Genomic DNA, 16519 nt, shown 5'->3' with positions numbered 1-16519 from the left:
AATTATAGGATCTCTGAAAAAAAAAATTAAACATCTGTTCCATGTGTTATTTTCAACCTTTCCTGTAAGTTTCATCCGAATCTGTTCTCAACTTTTCAGTTATTTTGTGCACAGACAAACAAACAAACAAACAAACAAACAAACAAACCAACACTGATGAAAACATAACTTCCTTCCTTGGTGGAGGTATTAATCATGATGATGATGATGATGACAATATTGTTGCTACCACAAGATTTTCAGATTGCAGATGTTGCAGTATGCTACAAACTCACAAAGTCTGCTTGTCTGGGACAACTACTGTAAACAACAATATTTTTGCGTGATTAATTTTTCCCACTGAGTGGCTCAAAAACTTATTTGTGGGTTCTTGAATTTGCATTAAACTACCAAATTGTCATTTCATTCAAAATGTGCAGAGAAAATTTTGAAGATATTTTTGCGGGTTTGAGAATTTGCACTAGCCAGAAGTAAGTATTGTGGCGCAAAATACACAAATATTAATGTACCTTGAAAATTTATACCTTTATGGTACAAAACTCACACTTGGGCAAGTAATATGACTATCGTAGGCATTTGTCTGTCCAAAGTATGGGGCTCTTGCCCAAATATCAGTCCTGGCGAGTTGGAAAAATGTGAGTGAACAGTGTTAGTGCCAGAAATGATTTATAAATCAAAGGGGGTTCAAGTTCTGACAAAGTTTCCCTGTCTTTTTCTCTCCAACAGCTACCATTCGAGCCAGAATTATATTGGATTCAACACCTTCTCATTTACATCGTCATTCCGCCATACCTCATGAGCCTTGGAGGTCAGTAGAGCTTGCAATTGCTTGAAATCTTAATCCATAGTGCATCCCTAAATGCTGTATGATTTCTTTTCATTGGAATTTGCGCTGGTGACATCAAATATCAACTTACATTGCATTATGTTTTGTATTTGCTTACATTTCTTTGAAAAACATTCTTGGAAATCTTAATCCACAGCTTCACTAAATGCTGTCTGATTTCTTTTCAAAGGTATTTGTACTTGCATAACAAACATGTCTTGTAATTCCTCTCATTTCCCTCTCAAAAAGCATGTAGAAATGTAATTTTCTGTCTCCTTATCATAAATAATGCTGTGCATGCCATATTTCATACAATGGTTGTAGGCATAATATTTGGCATACATTATATTTGGACTTGTGAGATAGTATCTAGTATTGCAAGTGGTTCATTTTGCGATATAAAGGGATGTATGTACAGTGATGGAATAAGAAATGCATGTTTCTCCCTTTGAGGAAGCGAAGCTTACAAAATGCAATCTTGGAGATGATACGTTTCATTTGTGCTGCCAGAGGCAACATTTTACATGTTAGTAATTTTGTGGATATCAGTGGTCTTGCAATTTCATGAAAATAACCCTTGCTATTATGTGGCATTTACAATGTACATACTGGAATACTGGAAAAGATATGTCATCACAAAAGTAAAGTTATTTTTTATTTTGAACACAAAATGTATTCTTATTAACTAACAGATATATTGAACAAATGCCCTGTCCAATCTATCTCATTATAGTAATTTATTGTCCCCGCGGAACGAGTTCGAGCAGGGGACTATGAAACGGGCTCCGTACGTGTGTGTGTCCGTGTGTCCGTCCGTGTGTCCGTCCGTCCGTGTGTGCGTCCGTGTGTGATCAAAATCTTCAATTTGCTACTTCTCTGTCATTTATGAGCCAATTTTGATTCTCTTTGCTTTATATGATAGCACTACATGGGAGCTTTGAAACTTGTACACAGAATTTCAGTTGTGACCTTTGACCTTGACCTTTGACCTATATTGTACATTTTGCTACAAAATGCTACTCCTTCGCCATTTCTAACCCGATTTCAATTCCGTTTGCTTTATGTGATGGCACTAGGTGAGGGCTTCAAAACTTCTACACAGAATTTTGACCTTTGACTTCTTTGACCTTTTGACCTTGATTTTTGACCTGTATTGTACATTTTGCTACAAAATGCTACTCCTTCGCCATTTCTAACCCGATTTCGATTCCGTTTGCTTTATGTGATGGCACTAGGTGACGGCTTCAAAACTTCTACACAGAATTTTGACCTTTGACTTCTTTGACCTTTGACCTTGATTTTTTGACCTATATTGTACATTTTGCTACAAAATGCTACTCCTTCGCCATTTCTAACCCGATTTCGATTCCATTTGCTTTATGTGATGGCACTAGGTGAGGGCTTCAACACTTCTACACAGAATTTTGACCTTTGACTTCTTTGACCTTTGACCTTGATTTTTTGACCTGTATTGTACATTTTGCTACAAAATGCTACTCCTTCGCCATTTCTAACCCGATTTCGATTCCGTTTGCTTTATGTGATGGCACTAGGTGAGGGCTTCAAAACTTTTACACAGAATTTTGACCTTTGACTTCTTTGACCTTTGACCTTGATTTTTTACCTATATTGTACATTGGCCACAAAATGCTACTCCTTCGCCATTTCTAACCGGATTTCGATTCCGTTTGCTTTATGTGATGGCACTAGGTGAGGGCTTCAAAACTTCTACACAGAATGTTGACCTTTGACTTCTTTGACCTTTGACCTTGATCTTTTGACCTATATAGTACATTTTGATACTAAATGCTACTTCCGGCGGGGACATATTTTACGCACCGCGTAATTTCTACTTTTCCTTATTCTGTATAGAGGCAACAACCTCAGGTTTGGATAGTTTAGTCATTGCTGTGGCAATGAAAATCATTGTACTAATTTCTGTATGTGAAGCAAATGCAACAATGAAGCAGTGCTCCATTGTATATTTCAAGATTTCACTTGAAAACATACCAAGCAGACTATCATCTTGAATAAAGGAATGAATAAATGAATATTAAAGTTAAAGATTCTGATAAATAAAATCATGTGTCCATCAGTGCATGATCAGACAGAACTGCCAAATATCCTCGATTCTCCTGGAGGTTCTCTAGAAATTTTAAACTCTCTTTGAACATTCCTTTAACATAAGGATATAAAACCTCCCTGGTTTTGAAATCTAATAGTTTATCTACTTAGGGGCATGAAAGACAGTATGTATCTGCCAGAGTGCCCTTTGGAACCTCCTCGAGTTTCATGTGCAAATGTTGGCAGCCCTGATATTGGGAAAACATCAATTCCAGATGTCAAGTGCGTGATTGATAGCACCAGGTAATGATGGACCTCTTTGCATTCAAAGATGGATTGTTTTATAAATAAATCCATTCACAGATGGCTTATTATCCTTCTCAATCCTAATTACAGGTGTGTACAAGACGGAGGGAATGTGGGACTTCTCCTGGTGCACTTTCACCCTAGGCTTTCTCTTCCTCTACCACGTCGTCGTCCTACAGATCATTGGAGTTGTGAGTGTGCCCCCCCCCCCCCCCCCCCCACCCCATAACTACTGTATTAAATGTGCCAGTGCTCTTGGCTATAACATGTCGAGTCATCTTAATCAATAGCTTGCCTTTTCACATCCAGATACATTAATCATACTTTTCCTTTCGTTGTATGAGAGCATTAAGTGCACACACACACACACACACACACACACACACACACACACACAAACCTGGCAAATGTTATTTTAGAGGAGACCCAAGCAAGCTTCGTAACATTGCTGGTAGTTGCTGTCACCCATCAAACCAATTTCTAGGACCATTATACTATACCCGTATCAAGTGGCTGAGGTTTGCTTGAACTGAAACATCATTAAATGCCCACATTACCTCCATATTTACTCTAGATGGCTTAATGGTTTCCTGTCTTGGAAGCAGCCATGATGCCATTGTCATTATGGACTGCAATAATTAACCAGTAGACTCCAGCATGTTGTGTAGAAGTGTTTGCATTCAACCCTTTGGGTAGATTTTATATCAAAGGTCAGTGGCAATCATGTGGAAGGTGTGTTTCTAATTTCAATGTCCACTGTTACAACACTTAAAACGACGTATGACCATCCAGCTGTTACTCCTATCATTCTACGGGGTCACTTCCTATTCATAATCCCAAGATTGTAAACACCCTTAATACATCCCATCCCTTCATACATTGGGTGTTTCAAGTTTAGTGCTAGTGTTGGTATTAGTGCAATCTCAACATTAGCACCAGTACTGATCCTGAACTTGAAAGCGGTTGGTGTTAGCAGGTTTACCTCATAATTTTGATGCAGTTGCGGTGTTGGTGTTATCATTTGCAAGACAAAGCATTCATGGCTGCAGCTTCGGACATTTGACTTGAACCAAGGGCAGTCAATTTTATTTTCATTGTGCAATTCCTGCACTACTATGCTGTGGTTTGGAGATAACACTAGTGTTGAGGATCAATAACTATGATTGTAATTGCTTGCTTCAATCTGACCTTCGGTCTTGGAGCTCGATTTGAGGCAGTTTGTGCATTCTATTTTATCACTGTCCTTATCAACAATGGAGTATGTTTTACTCTGAAAATGACATCACACGTGTTCTCTGTGTTGAGTACTTATCTCTGCTTACACTTGTCTCCAAGTGGAAGAGGCAGTCCAGGTAATGACCTTATGATTTTACGGCTGACCTCTCATTTCAGTGCTGGCCCCCATTTGAGGACTTTATGGAAAACATACATGTCAAAAAGAAACACAAGTGAACAAGTCATACATTAAATCAATGTGTAAACTGAAATATCAAACTGGTAATTTGCAGTGGTTATGGAATCATGTAAATAAGATATGAACCAAAAGAATAAAAGCAAAACATGGCAAGCGTGTGCAAAAGTGCCAGTTGTAGTATTTTTTTATGCCTCCGCCACGTAGTGGTGGTGGAGGCATTATGTTTTCGGGTTGTCCATCGGTCCGCCCGTCCTTCCGTCCGTCCGTCCGTCCGTCCGTCCTTCCGTCCATCCGTCCTTCCGTCCTTCCATCCTTCTGTCCTTCCGTTTGTGACAAACATGTCATTTCAATATTTTGCCAATTATGTGAAACTGTCATCACACATTGTCCACATGTACTATAGACCTATTAGGAGAATCATGCATTATGGCGGAGGCATACCAGTCGCCATAGCGACATTTCTAGTTTTTTCAGAGTATCATTTTTATATTATATTTCATAGCAGAAATTTGCTTGATACAGGCCATGTTATGCTAATGCACAATCGGCACTGAAGTGAGAATGTAAAGTAGCAATAAAGTTATTCTATGTGGAAACCAGAGAGAAAGTCATTTTTCATCTCAATGTTGCCTCTGAGAAATGTGATCATACCTCACCACACTGAAAGCTGCGATTCATCAATGTTATTGGTAGCTTTTATCACAGTTTGTCTTCTTCCAGAGGATGCCAGAGAATGTTTGTAAGCAATTGTCATAGTCAAGTTTTAAAAGATACATAGAGAAGAAAATCTAACCATATGATAGCCAAAAATACAATTCACTGTCAAAGCCATCAGATAATGCTCCTACTTGCTAAGTGTACTCAATAAAATGCCAACACAAAGTTTTAAGCAAACAGCTGCAAAATGCATGCTGGATCAGAAGCTCAGCAGTCTTTGAAATATGCTATCAAGTCCAGAAGATTCATAGAGTTCTTTTATGTCTTCCTTCGTTTGCACACTCCATAACAGTTGACACAGACTAACCTGAACAACATGGTGTGCCCGGCAGTCAGCGACCCGTTCCACGGCCCCTTCTACCGCGTCTGCGCCTTCTTCCACCAGCACGCCCTCTTTCCGCTCCATGTAAAGGTCTACACGTACATCGTCAAGTCGCTGATTCACACCGACTCAGAAAGCTGGAACGGTGAGGTCGTCAAGAAGGACAAGTAAAGGAGGGAAGATTAGGAAGACGAAGACTTCAAAGGCTGAACAGTCAACAGGGCAGGTATAGCTGGCTGTCTGCACAATACTGGGTACAAAATGATGTGATACTGAACAAGGGAACACTGTATATTATGATATAATGACTGGGTCACCGAACATTTGATGACCCTAGAGGATTCCAAGCAGGGTGCATTGAACAAGATTCTCATCGTTTAGTAGTGATGGAGAGTTTTAGGCTGACAGGGGTTCTTATGGTTTACATTTGAAAAAGCAACAAGGAGTGGATTCTAACAACCTTGTACATTGTTGGCATCCTTTGCTATTCACCATGTAGTAATTAAAACACCTCACTTTTTGGGATATATATCCTCTCTACAAAGTAGGAATTTATGTTTCATATGGTATATTCTTTTCACAGTGAAGGCATATCAATGGATGGAGTTTACATTTGTAAAGTTTGATACATTTGCTAGTAACATTTTGCTGACTGCACATCTTCACCAACTTTCCAAAGCCGAGGAATAACGAAGCAATACCGAGAGGAATGATTTTCATTGGTGAGGAAAATAGCTGATTGAGAGATCTGTGATAGTGTTCCTTAGCTGGTACTAGATTTTGGGAGCTATAAACAGAGCAGTAGGAATTAGCATCACTTACAAATCTCATTCTAAAAGATTCTAATTTTTGCTGATGGGTAAAAAAATGATGAAAGGTGAAGAAAAGATTGATGTTGATTAATGTTTATGAAATGCTAATCAGAATTCATGTGATCATAAAGAATAGTTTTGTATCTTTACGACAATATGAGTGTGCTTGATTTATGACAGCGATTCATTTCAAAAACTGATTCAGAATTTACGACTTCATGATTTATGATTTTTTAAACTATAACACTTTGGTAATGTAGACCAATGACTGAGGAAAGAAAAACAACCAAAGGCAAAATATAGAACAACAAAATATAACAGTATATCGATATACCCTGTTTACATAGCTGAGCACAAACTTACAACAACCAGTAACTACAGTTCTCTAAGCTCATACTACACTAATTATTGGCCTTTAAGGGCACCTCACAAAGAATTTGAAGTATGAAAGCTTGTTTTGCCTGGTACTAAAAATATCCTTGAGATGCCAGGATTAGGGTCAGTGTAGTATTATCAGAGAGTGAGAGTTTTAACAGTGATTTACTGCATTGTATACATAGTTAGAGAAGGGGAAAAACAAGGATAAAGACTACATTTAAAAAGATGAAAAGAAAAAGTCTTTATATCCTCCAGCTATCATTTAACTGGTGGAAAATGAAATATACCTCATTGATGACACGATCAGTGACTAGACTGTGTGCACAAAAACATGAAAAACAAAGATGAGAATGACAAAGGCATAATGACTGTTTTCCATGTATGAAAGTCTTCTCTCTTTTCTTTCGCAATGTCTAACACCCAATACATTTATTTCGACTTTAAAGACTCTATGTTCATTCTGAAGAGAAATGATGAAGATGAATGAATAGCAGTGACAGCAAAGTGAGCAGGCCTACTCCTTTGCTCCTAATCTTATTTCAAATTGTGTGACTTTTTTGTGGTTTTCTCTTGCCAGAAAGTTTTGAGAACATAGCTTTGCTCGAGAAAAGAACCAAAGACACATTACATTTTATGCCTCACATAGATTCGCTAGAGAGGAAGGAAAGAGAATAGGATGATTGTAGAAGTAAAAGATAACACAGAGGAAAATTTGAATATGAGATGATATGTATCTATTTTCTTGTGATGTGGATCAGCAAAGTTTGCATGAGACTGCAAGCATCTATTGGAGACAAGGTTTGTTTTAATGAAGCAAGGCAGATTTTATGTGCATGAGACTATTAAAAAGGATTGAACTTTTTGTGTTCACAAAGTATGTGGTCAGATAGATCAGAGTTGAAAGTCTGATTATCTGGTAGTTTTTTGGCCAAACCTTACTTGACATGATATTAGCTGATGATATCATCTTTCATGTCGTGTAGAATGAGGGAAATGCAATTATTTTCTTTTGCTGAATGTTTCCTGGAATTTTCTAGATTATAAGGGGGGAAGAATTATTATATGTGCTGTGCGAGTAATTTCTCTTTTTATAATTTTTGTATTTTTTTTTTTTTTTAGATGAAATTACAGTTGAAGTAACTTTGTGTTACATGAGATAGAGATGTATAGTGTCTCTGCACTGTTGTGTGTTATTCCCATTTGGGATCATTGTAGGAGACATATCTCAGGACTAGCTGTATGTCTGTTCATTACTTTCTCATATTGAGGAGATATACTGGTTCCTTGTATAGACAAGGTGCTACATAAGCGCTTGCCCTATTGCTTGGGGAAAGTGAAAATCAAAGTCGGGCAAGTGTTTTGGAACAATGAGGAAAAAAAATGCTCGCCCAAAGCAAAAAAGTTTTGAAGCCACCTTTTTTCACTTTCCCCCCTTCAAACTCACAAAGGCAACCATGCTGAAGCCCAAAAATGATACCCGTGTAGTGATGCAACATGCTTTAATTTCATTTCAGCAACTTTCCAATACTTCCGTGAAGAAGCCCCAGTGCAGTGTAACACCAACGCTTGATCAATGCGAGTTTGTTACCCAAATGTTTTTAAGCATATGACTCCATGTGTGCTGTTTATTTAGATGATAGTTTTTTTATCAAGCCCTGGACTAACAAGTTATTTTTTCTGTCATTTTCTTAAGTTTGTATGCTTTCATTTCGGTTGAGTAAAATTCATGTTCTGGCAAATGTTCTGCAACAATTCCAAAATCTGCTTGCTCGACTGTTAGGGAAAAAAGTGGTAAGGAAAAAAAAAAGTTACGTAGCACCCTGGTATAGAGGAAAAAATGACAGAAAAGCTGTAAAAGATTTCACCTCACAGGGTACATCACCTAAAAATAACATAGTGTGATAAAGACACAACACATGCACACATGTATGTACATGTATACATAATATACATGTACACATGCATAATGCATATTCAAATTTCTCTCATTTCAGTGTGCTATATTCTGGAATTTTTATCAGTACATGATATTCATATGTGAATAGATGATACACATACATACTAATATGTACAAATAGACATACACTGTACCAACATATACACACGCACATATGCATACATACATATGTACATGCGTAATAGTGATATGATACCAATCTTCACTGTATGTATCAAGAGTCAGCCAAGCCATAAAAAGTAGAAGTCAGACCTCCAAAACATTCTGAATTTGGAGGAAAGAATCTGAATTTTCAGCATTGCCAGCCCTTGTTTCAGTGGGAGTTTCCTGTTTTTCTTGATAATTTTTTGGGAACTGCTCGATATCTTGTTTATGTTTATTTCTTGATTATGTCTGCCTTTTTTTCTTTTTATGCCTCCGCCACGAAGTGGTGCCGGAGGCATTATGTTTTCGGGTTGTCCGTCCGTCCGTACGTCCGTACGTCTGTACGTCCGTACGTCCGTACGTCCGTACGTCCGTACGTCCGTCCGCTTTCGTTTACGCGATAACTTGAGTAATATTGACTTGAATTCTACCAAACTTGGTCCAAGTATAAAGTATGATGGGGCAATTAGTTGATTAGATTTTGGGTGAAATCCGCCAAAGGTCAAAGGTCAAAGGTCAAGGTCAAATCATGAAATTGTATCTGTTTACGCGATAACTCAAGACTGGATCGAGCAAATTTCACCAAACTTTGTCGGAGGATGATGTATGATGGGACAATTACTTGATTAGTTTTTTAGTGAAATCGGACTGAGGTCAAAGGTCAAAGATCAAGGTCAAATCCTGAAATTTATCTGTTTACGTGATAACTCAAAACTGGATGAAGCAGCTTTCACCAAACTTGGTCCAAGGATGATGTATGATGGGACAATTAGTTGAGTAGATTTTAGTGACATTGGCAAGAGGTCAAAGGTCAAAAGGTCAAGGTCAAATGCTAAAAATGTTGCTATTTCCCCAATATCTATGCAATGCCCTAAGGTATTTTCTTGAAACTTGGTGCAGACATGTACTACTGCATATAGATTCTCCAGAGAGAGTTTCATGTCATAAGGTCAAAGGTCAAAAGGTCGAAGGTTAGGTGAAAATGTTGTAATATCACTTTTCTCACAAATGGTTCAATGTATCTTCATAGAACTTGGTACATACACATGTACTGACTGGCAGAGATTATCTAGGGAATTTAGGGGTCGTAGGTCAATAGTCATGGGGTCAAAGGTCAAGGTCAACTCCTCAATATTTTACTGTTTCCCTCATACACTAATATATGAAATGCTTGCATTATTAGTTTTCAAACTTAATATATACATGCATTACCTAATGGAGATTCTCCAGGAAATTTCCAGCCAGAATGTCAAAGGTCAGAGGTTAAGGGTCAAAGGCCAGGTTTCCATGCATCCCCCCCCCCCCAAAAAAAAAAAAAAAAAATCTATTTTGTACTGTAATTAACTCTTTCTTCATACCTTGGAAATTACTCAATGCATAAACTTATAGGGTCTGTCAGAATTCAAGTAAAAATTCTCAATTCCCCAAATATGTGCACCTGCACTCTTCGACAATTATAGCAAACCCAGTTCAAGGAAAGTGAATATTGAAGTCATTTCTGACAAACCTGTCATATCAATATTTTGCCAGTTATGTGAAACTGTCATGGATCACACATGTGAAGACATTGTACTGTACGCCTATTGGGAGAATCATGCATTATGGCGGAGGCATCAGTCGCCATAGCGACATTTCTAGTTTTTTGTGTAGTCTGGAATCGCACATGTCTACAAGTAGAACTCTTTTAAACGACATTTGCATGAATATACAGGTGGACACTGTGTATTTTATTATGGCGTCTGTTTATAGAATACGGTCCTGACAAATACATTTTGACTTTGGCTCTTTTAGCACCTGTCACCATGCATTCAAAATGCATGTGTTTTTTGTCTAAAATAAACTGTTTAAATGTGACATGCATTATTCAATATGACCATCATGAAGCTAGCTGAAATGAAATTCAAAACTGTATATTAGGGTAATAACAAAGATGCAAGTGCCCAGAAAATGATGGGATATAATAGCATTTCATTACAGGATTTTTTTTTTGGAGTGGACCAATAACCATTAATGTGCTGCACTTAATGATTTAAGTATTGAACCCAGAAGGAGAAAAGAAGCAATAACATGCCTGCTTCTTTGCTCTGCAAAAGAATTGCTTTAGATTTGCATCCATTATTTCCAGTTTGCTCCCCTTTCCTCATTGGATAGTGATCCATTCCTTGTCATAGCATTCCAGCATTTCTGTAGAAATGGCAAACAACAATATTATGCCAAAGTGTGATTGTAACTGTAATTATGGTAAAGATTATAAACACTATAAACATAGTCTTACATATATTCAAAAGTGCGTACTTAAGATAACGTGAATGAAAGTATACATATTTCAAGTGTAATATTTGTTTATTTAATTTGTGTGATGTGGTCTCGAGTGGGTTGTAGTTTCCATGACAAAATGTGGTTATGATGGACTGCATTCCTGTCCTTGAAATACCGGTAATTTACTTCATTTGTGCAAACAAGTTTAAAAACAAATGCTGAATTTACCAAAATGTGAGAGGTTGTTGGCATATTTTGATTTATGATTTGAAAGTCAAAAGGTTTTGATCTTTTGTAGAGTTCATATTCAAGTTACTGTATAAGTCATACATAAACATTTTAGAGGATGATAGGAATATATATCTAAAAAGGGGAAAAAACCCAAATATCTAGCACTCAAGTTAGAATTCAATGGATATTTTATAGATATTACAGTAATTTATTAGTTTCTGTACTGTTTAAATGATATAAACTCATTTTGATTGTTGAGGTTTAGCGAATTGGTCGTATTGTATTTATGATTAGGTCTAAGATATTTGAACTTTCTCTTAAATTTGCTCTGTTGTATTTCCATACTGATACAGTTTATATTTGATTGGCTTGACTTAAAGATATATTGCAACATGTATCATCATGTTTGTATCTTTTTAGTAAATTCATAAACATTTGCTGACTGTACAGCAGTTTTCTTATCTATTTCTCTTTATACTTTTTTATAGCTCTCTAATTGAGCCAAGTACTGGCATCAGATTTGAAATTGAGTTGAAGCTCAAGTGACCATCAAGTCTGCAGAGCTCTTGTTTTTATCAATAGTTCAAGTGACACCTTCACCTTGTTGCTTTCGTTTTCACATTGTAGAAGAATATATCAATATAATACTTTCCCCAAACCTGTGAAAAAAAAAACCACTTATTCCTCAGGGATACAGAGGATTATAATTTCTGCTATGAAAATATTTAATATGCGTTTCAGCTGGCATGCCATTCCCATGATTTTTCATAGCAAAAGTTCATGGTGGTTTGATTAGCTTGGTTCTTTTCCTGAAATTGGCCACTTGACTCCTTGCATTCAATGTATTACTTCTCCGTCATCAGTCCAATTTGAAAGAGAGGTTATTATAGTATGAGTGAAAATAAGTTCTATATCATCTTCTAAAAAAAGTTATAGTGACACAAAAACCCACAAAATGCTGCACTTTAAATAACTTTGCATTATGACTGTCTACAACTTACATGTGACTATAATTGGAATTGCCTTGTAGTTACATTCAAATGTTTATGAAATCTTGTGTTCAATCATTCATTGAGTTGGTAATATATATATATATATATATTTTTCTCTTTTTTTTGGGGGGGGGGGGGGGGTTGGGGGTGGTCTCATTGATATACATAATTATGTAGTATGCAGTATGGTGTGAATTGATTTCAGGTTGAAAAATCTAATACTTATACTTTTGTCTGGGTGTTAACCCTGAGTTGCTATTCACATATTATGTATCTAAATGAGGCTGCTTGTGTTGTCACGAGAGAGAGAGAGAGAGAAAAAAAAAAAAGGGATCGCCAAGTTGCTGTTGGGTGCTCACAATGTGCAATTTATTTCAAGCATCCTCTTTGTTTGGAGGTAGATAGCCTCTTGGAGTAAAGTAGTATCTTTTGCTATAGCCGATCTCAATTGCGTTCATGAACCTAAGTTTTGATCAATCAGTATTGCCTTTCAGCAATAATAGTCTGTCGGTCAACAAGTAATTGTTGGTTTACTTCTGCAACGGTATGAAATAAAAGAGTATTCTATAATAGCTGGAAAGTAGAAGTATTTTGGTGAGTGTTTGCTTCAAAATATATAGTTTCTGTACATGAATTCTGACACAATGAAATGTATTGGTTCGGGTTTTTTTCGTGGTGTGTAGTCAGAGATGATATTAGTAGAAGAAAAGATGGGCTTAACTATTTGAACTGGGTGTTTTTAGGAAGATATGAAGATTTTACTTTTGTGCAATTGAATCATTGGAAAAGCATCGCAGGATGCATGTATTTGAGGTACATATCATAAACTCATTTCAGCAATGCCAGTTGCCTGGGTAGAAATGCAATGGACTGTAAGTACAATGTGCGGCAAGGAAAGAAAAGCCTATCTGAGTCAGTAATACAATAATTGTTGAGCGCAATCCAAAGTTCAGACATGAGATGCATAACAATGTGCATGCATTAAAATTGTAGCCAAAGTCGGTAGAGCTGTTCTTACATACCTCACACAAATGGAACCAGATGTTAGAATCACATCTTCAAGTGTCACATTTTTATAACTTGTTCAGCAAAAGATTTCCAAGTGTTTCAAACTGTATTTTATTTGTGTTTGTGTCAGCTATATTGAATCTGCATTCATAATGATATTGCTGTATAACATGTTACACATATTTGTTTACTCCTTCCTGCCATTTGAATTTAGACACATATATTTTGACTCTATGTTACTGACATGAATGTGCGTATTGGTATTTGTTTCCTTTATCTTGCCCATTTTCTTTTACAGAGTTTTTAGAGTTTTACTCAGAACAAGAAACCTCTCTTGTAGAATACACCCATGCATTCAGTTTAAGTGGTATACAACCTAACCTACGGTTATCCTAAATCTGATTTTGTGAGCAGTGATCAAAAAAATTTATGAGTGCTTCTCACAATCAAAAGATGTGATTTCCAGAATACAGGTTTACAAGGCTGCCAACATTAAACAGGAGATATGAGTGAGACGTGAGGGAGCGAAGTGGAGTGTTAATTTTATTATTATTATTTTTTTGTCATAAAATATTGCTGGCAAGTGCAGTGTTTTAGTGAGTATTTTCTGTATACACATATGTAGATTTATTCCAGTCTGTATAAGGATTCAATTTCTTTGACAAAGAATTGCGACAGAGCTAAATTAAAGAACATTGTACATTGTATTCCTTCTGGGATTGTAAGCAAAAAAGGAACAGGCCTTGATCAGGTGTTGATGTTCAATATATTGAGTAATATTTTTCCCCCTCTCCAGTGTGAAATTTTTGGAGATCAACCAGAGAATTATACACTCAATGCGTGAGACTTATCAGCTTCCCAGGGTGTTTGCCATACATGTCTATAAAAGTTAATGGAAGAATTATGTTTTAGCTGACCTGCTCTGAATGTCAATATGATCACAATCCCAAATTGTTCAATAGATTGTACCTATCTTAATCATGAATACCAAAGATTAGGAGGATGTTGCCCAGGGGGCTGACAGCAATTCCAGGATTTCAAGATGTGTAATGTAGCTTGCCTCAAGTGGAGTGCCAAGAAGGAGAAGTGTGCTTGTTAAGGTCAGGGCGCTGGACCCTTGGGTCAGTTGTGTATTAACCCTAAAAAGACTGGGGGGGGGCCTAAAAGGCCCCCCCTCGACATTTCGCGCGATTACTCAGCAACGCGCAATGCTCTCGCTGCGATGCTCTATGACTTTTCTTTCGAGTTTCCCGCACATTTTGACACCAAATTTGTGACGCCCGGGGGTACGGTTCTGAAGTTACATAACTTTTTGTACATGCACGTGAGACCGAAAATGGCTCAAAAATGTGATTTTGTGTACAAAGTCAATACAAATTGAGTTTTATCACATGGTTCATATAAATATGCTTATTTTTACTCTCAATGGCTAAAATCAATTTGTTTTAGTAGTATTATGCTTCAAAAAGGGTGTGCCACAAATTTTGCTGAAAAAAACAACAAAAACAAAAGGTCGAAAAAAACAAGGAAATACATAAGAAATTCATAAAACAATAAAATAAATAAGAAATTAATTTTGATACCGAATTTTTTTTCAAGTACATTTGCTAAGAATGCTACAAAGAATATCTAGACCAAAAATGAGCACTTTTGGAGCTTTATTTACTGATTTAGATAAAAAAAATCTGATTTCTTGCATAAATTAGCATAATTAATCAAAATAAAATAAAAGAAGACTATTTTGGAAAATTTAAATATACGATCTTGTAGATTACATCGCACACTACCATTGTGCAAATTTCCGCGGCAATCGCGCAATCCACGGCCGAGATCTTAAGGGGGGGCCCTTTAGGCCCCCCCCCCCCCCCCCAGTCTTTCGAGCTACCAAAATAGCCCAGTCTTTTTAGGGTTAAGTGAGATGAATTAGAAAGTAAGGTTCACAAACACAACACTATTATGACAATCAGAACATGATCACAATTCTTCCCATGTCTTACTGATGATGAGAGACATTAACCCTTTGTATGCTTTGAGAGCAGATTGGCACAGAAAACCCCATAGCATTGTAGACACTGTCAAATATCCCTGGCACAAAAAGGTATAGAACAGTAATCCACAGCCATGATGTACATCGTAGATAAACTTGCAATGTTCAAAGTAGGGCATCAAAAGCCTCCATATAATATGGAATTGACATTCATCCTACCAATGGCAATGTAACATAATTACAACCAATAGATGCCATGGCAGTGATACCTGTGTATGATCATTCAGATTATGGAAATTCTTCGGAATTAAACAGTAATTTCCAGTATTATTTGGCACATATTGTATTCTGTTTTGTTTTCTGTATGAATTATTTTTCCTTGCCTTGGAAGAAAAAAAAAAACCAGATGAAATGATCACTAATCTTACCTTCTTTTTTGTTTCAGATATGTTGCTTGATATATGACTATTAATTAGTACATTGTATGCTGACTGCAATATACAATTTGCTGTTACAATAAAATACTGTTTGTGTGTGTCTATTAGAGAAAATATTGAAGAAGTCTGTATATTATGCTTGTACTTACACTATTTTGCTTCTATATTGTGACATTTTAGATGTACTAGATTAAAGGCAAGCTGCTCCTATACGACAGTCACATTAGTGAATATTTTACAGTGTATTCTTGTTGGTAGAGCAATGCATGCAAGGAGAAAGAGAGATGGATGGGTAGAGAGTGAAATAAACAGGGAGGGAGGGAACTACAGCAACATGGGGGCCGGCCTGCATGGGGGGATACTTCATTGTTGCATATCAGAGAGATTATGCCCTATATTGTGGGCATTATATTGAGAGTGGTCAGCTATTTATGAGCTGAAAGCACCAGCCTGTCTCATCGGGGAATTCAATTACAGTCAACCTTGCCTAAGTCAAATAATAGCCTACGCTGAAGGTCTTTTTAAGTCCTTGTCTCTTTATATTCTATTGATTTTAATATCTCATAAGTCATACATGTATTTTCTCTAAGAGAAGCTATTTCTTCAGTCCCGTCTAAATAGATTTTTCTTTGGCAAGGTTGACTGTCCAGTATGTATCGCCCCCC

The 16519-nt window shown here is 36.8% G+C and overlaps 1 protein-coding gene across 1 annotated transcript in view; it reads left to right on the top strand.

Annotated features, from left to right (window-relative positions):
- Nucleotides 1–8258, top strand: part of LOC139728458 (transmembrane protein 164-like) — a 32792-nt gene extending 24534 nt beyond the window's left edge. Inside the window, exons 4-6 of the mRNA XM_071639397.1 lie at nucleotides 727–808; nucleotides 3287–3387; nucleotides 5620–8258. Of these exons, the coding sequence (XP_071495498.1) occupies nucleotides 727–808; nucleotides 3287–3387; nucleotides 5620–5820 (384 nt within the window). The 3' untranslated portion in view covers nucleotides 5821–8258. The remainder of the gene's footprint in view (nucleotides 1–726; nucleotides 809–3286; nucleotides 3388–5619) is intronic.
- The last annotated feature ends 8261 nt before the right edge of the window (nucleotides 8259–16519 follow it).

This window comes from Diadema antillarum, unplaced genomic scaffold, assembly GCF_040938485.1.
Source record: "Diadema antillarum isolate AM-2024a unplaced genomic scaffold, OU_Dant_1.0 seq00000180_RagTag, whole genome shotgun sequence".
In the NCBI taxonomy this organism is placed as follows: Eukaryota; Metazoa; Echinodermata; class Echinoidea; order Diadematoida; family Diadematidae; genus Diadema; species Diadema antillarum.
The sequence above is the reverse complement of the archived record's forward strand: the minus strand, read 5'-3'. Positions and strand labels throughout refer to the sequence as shown.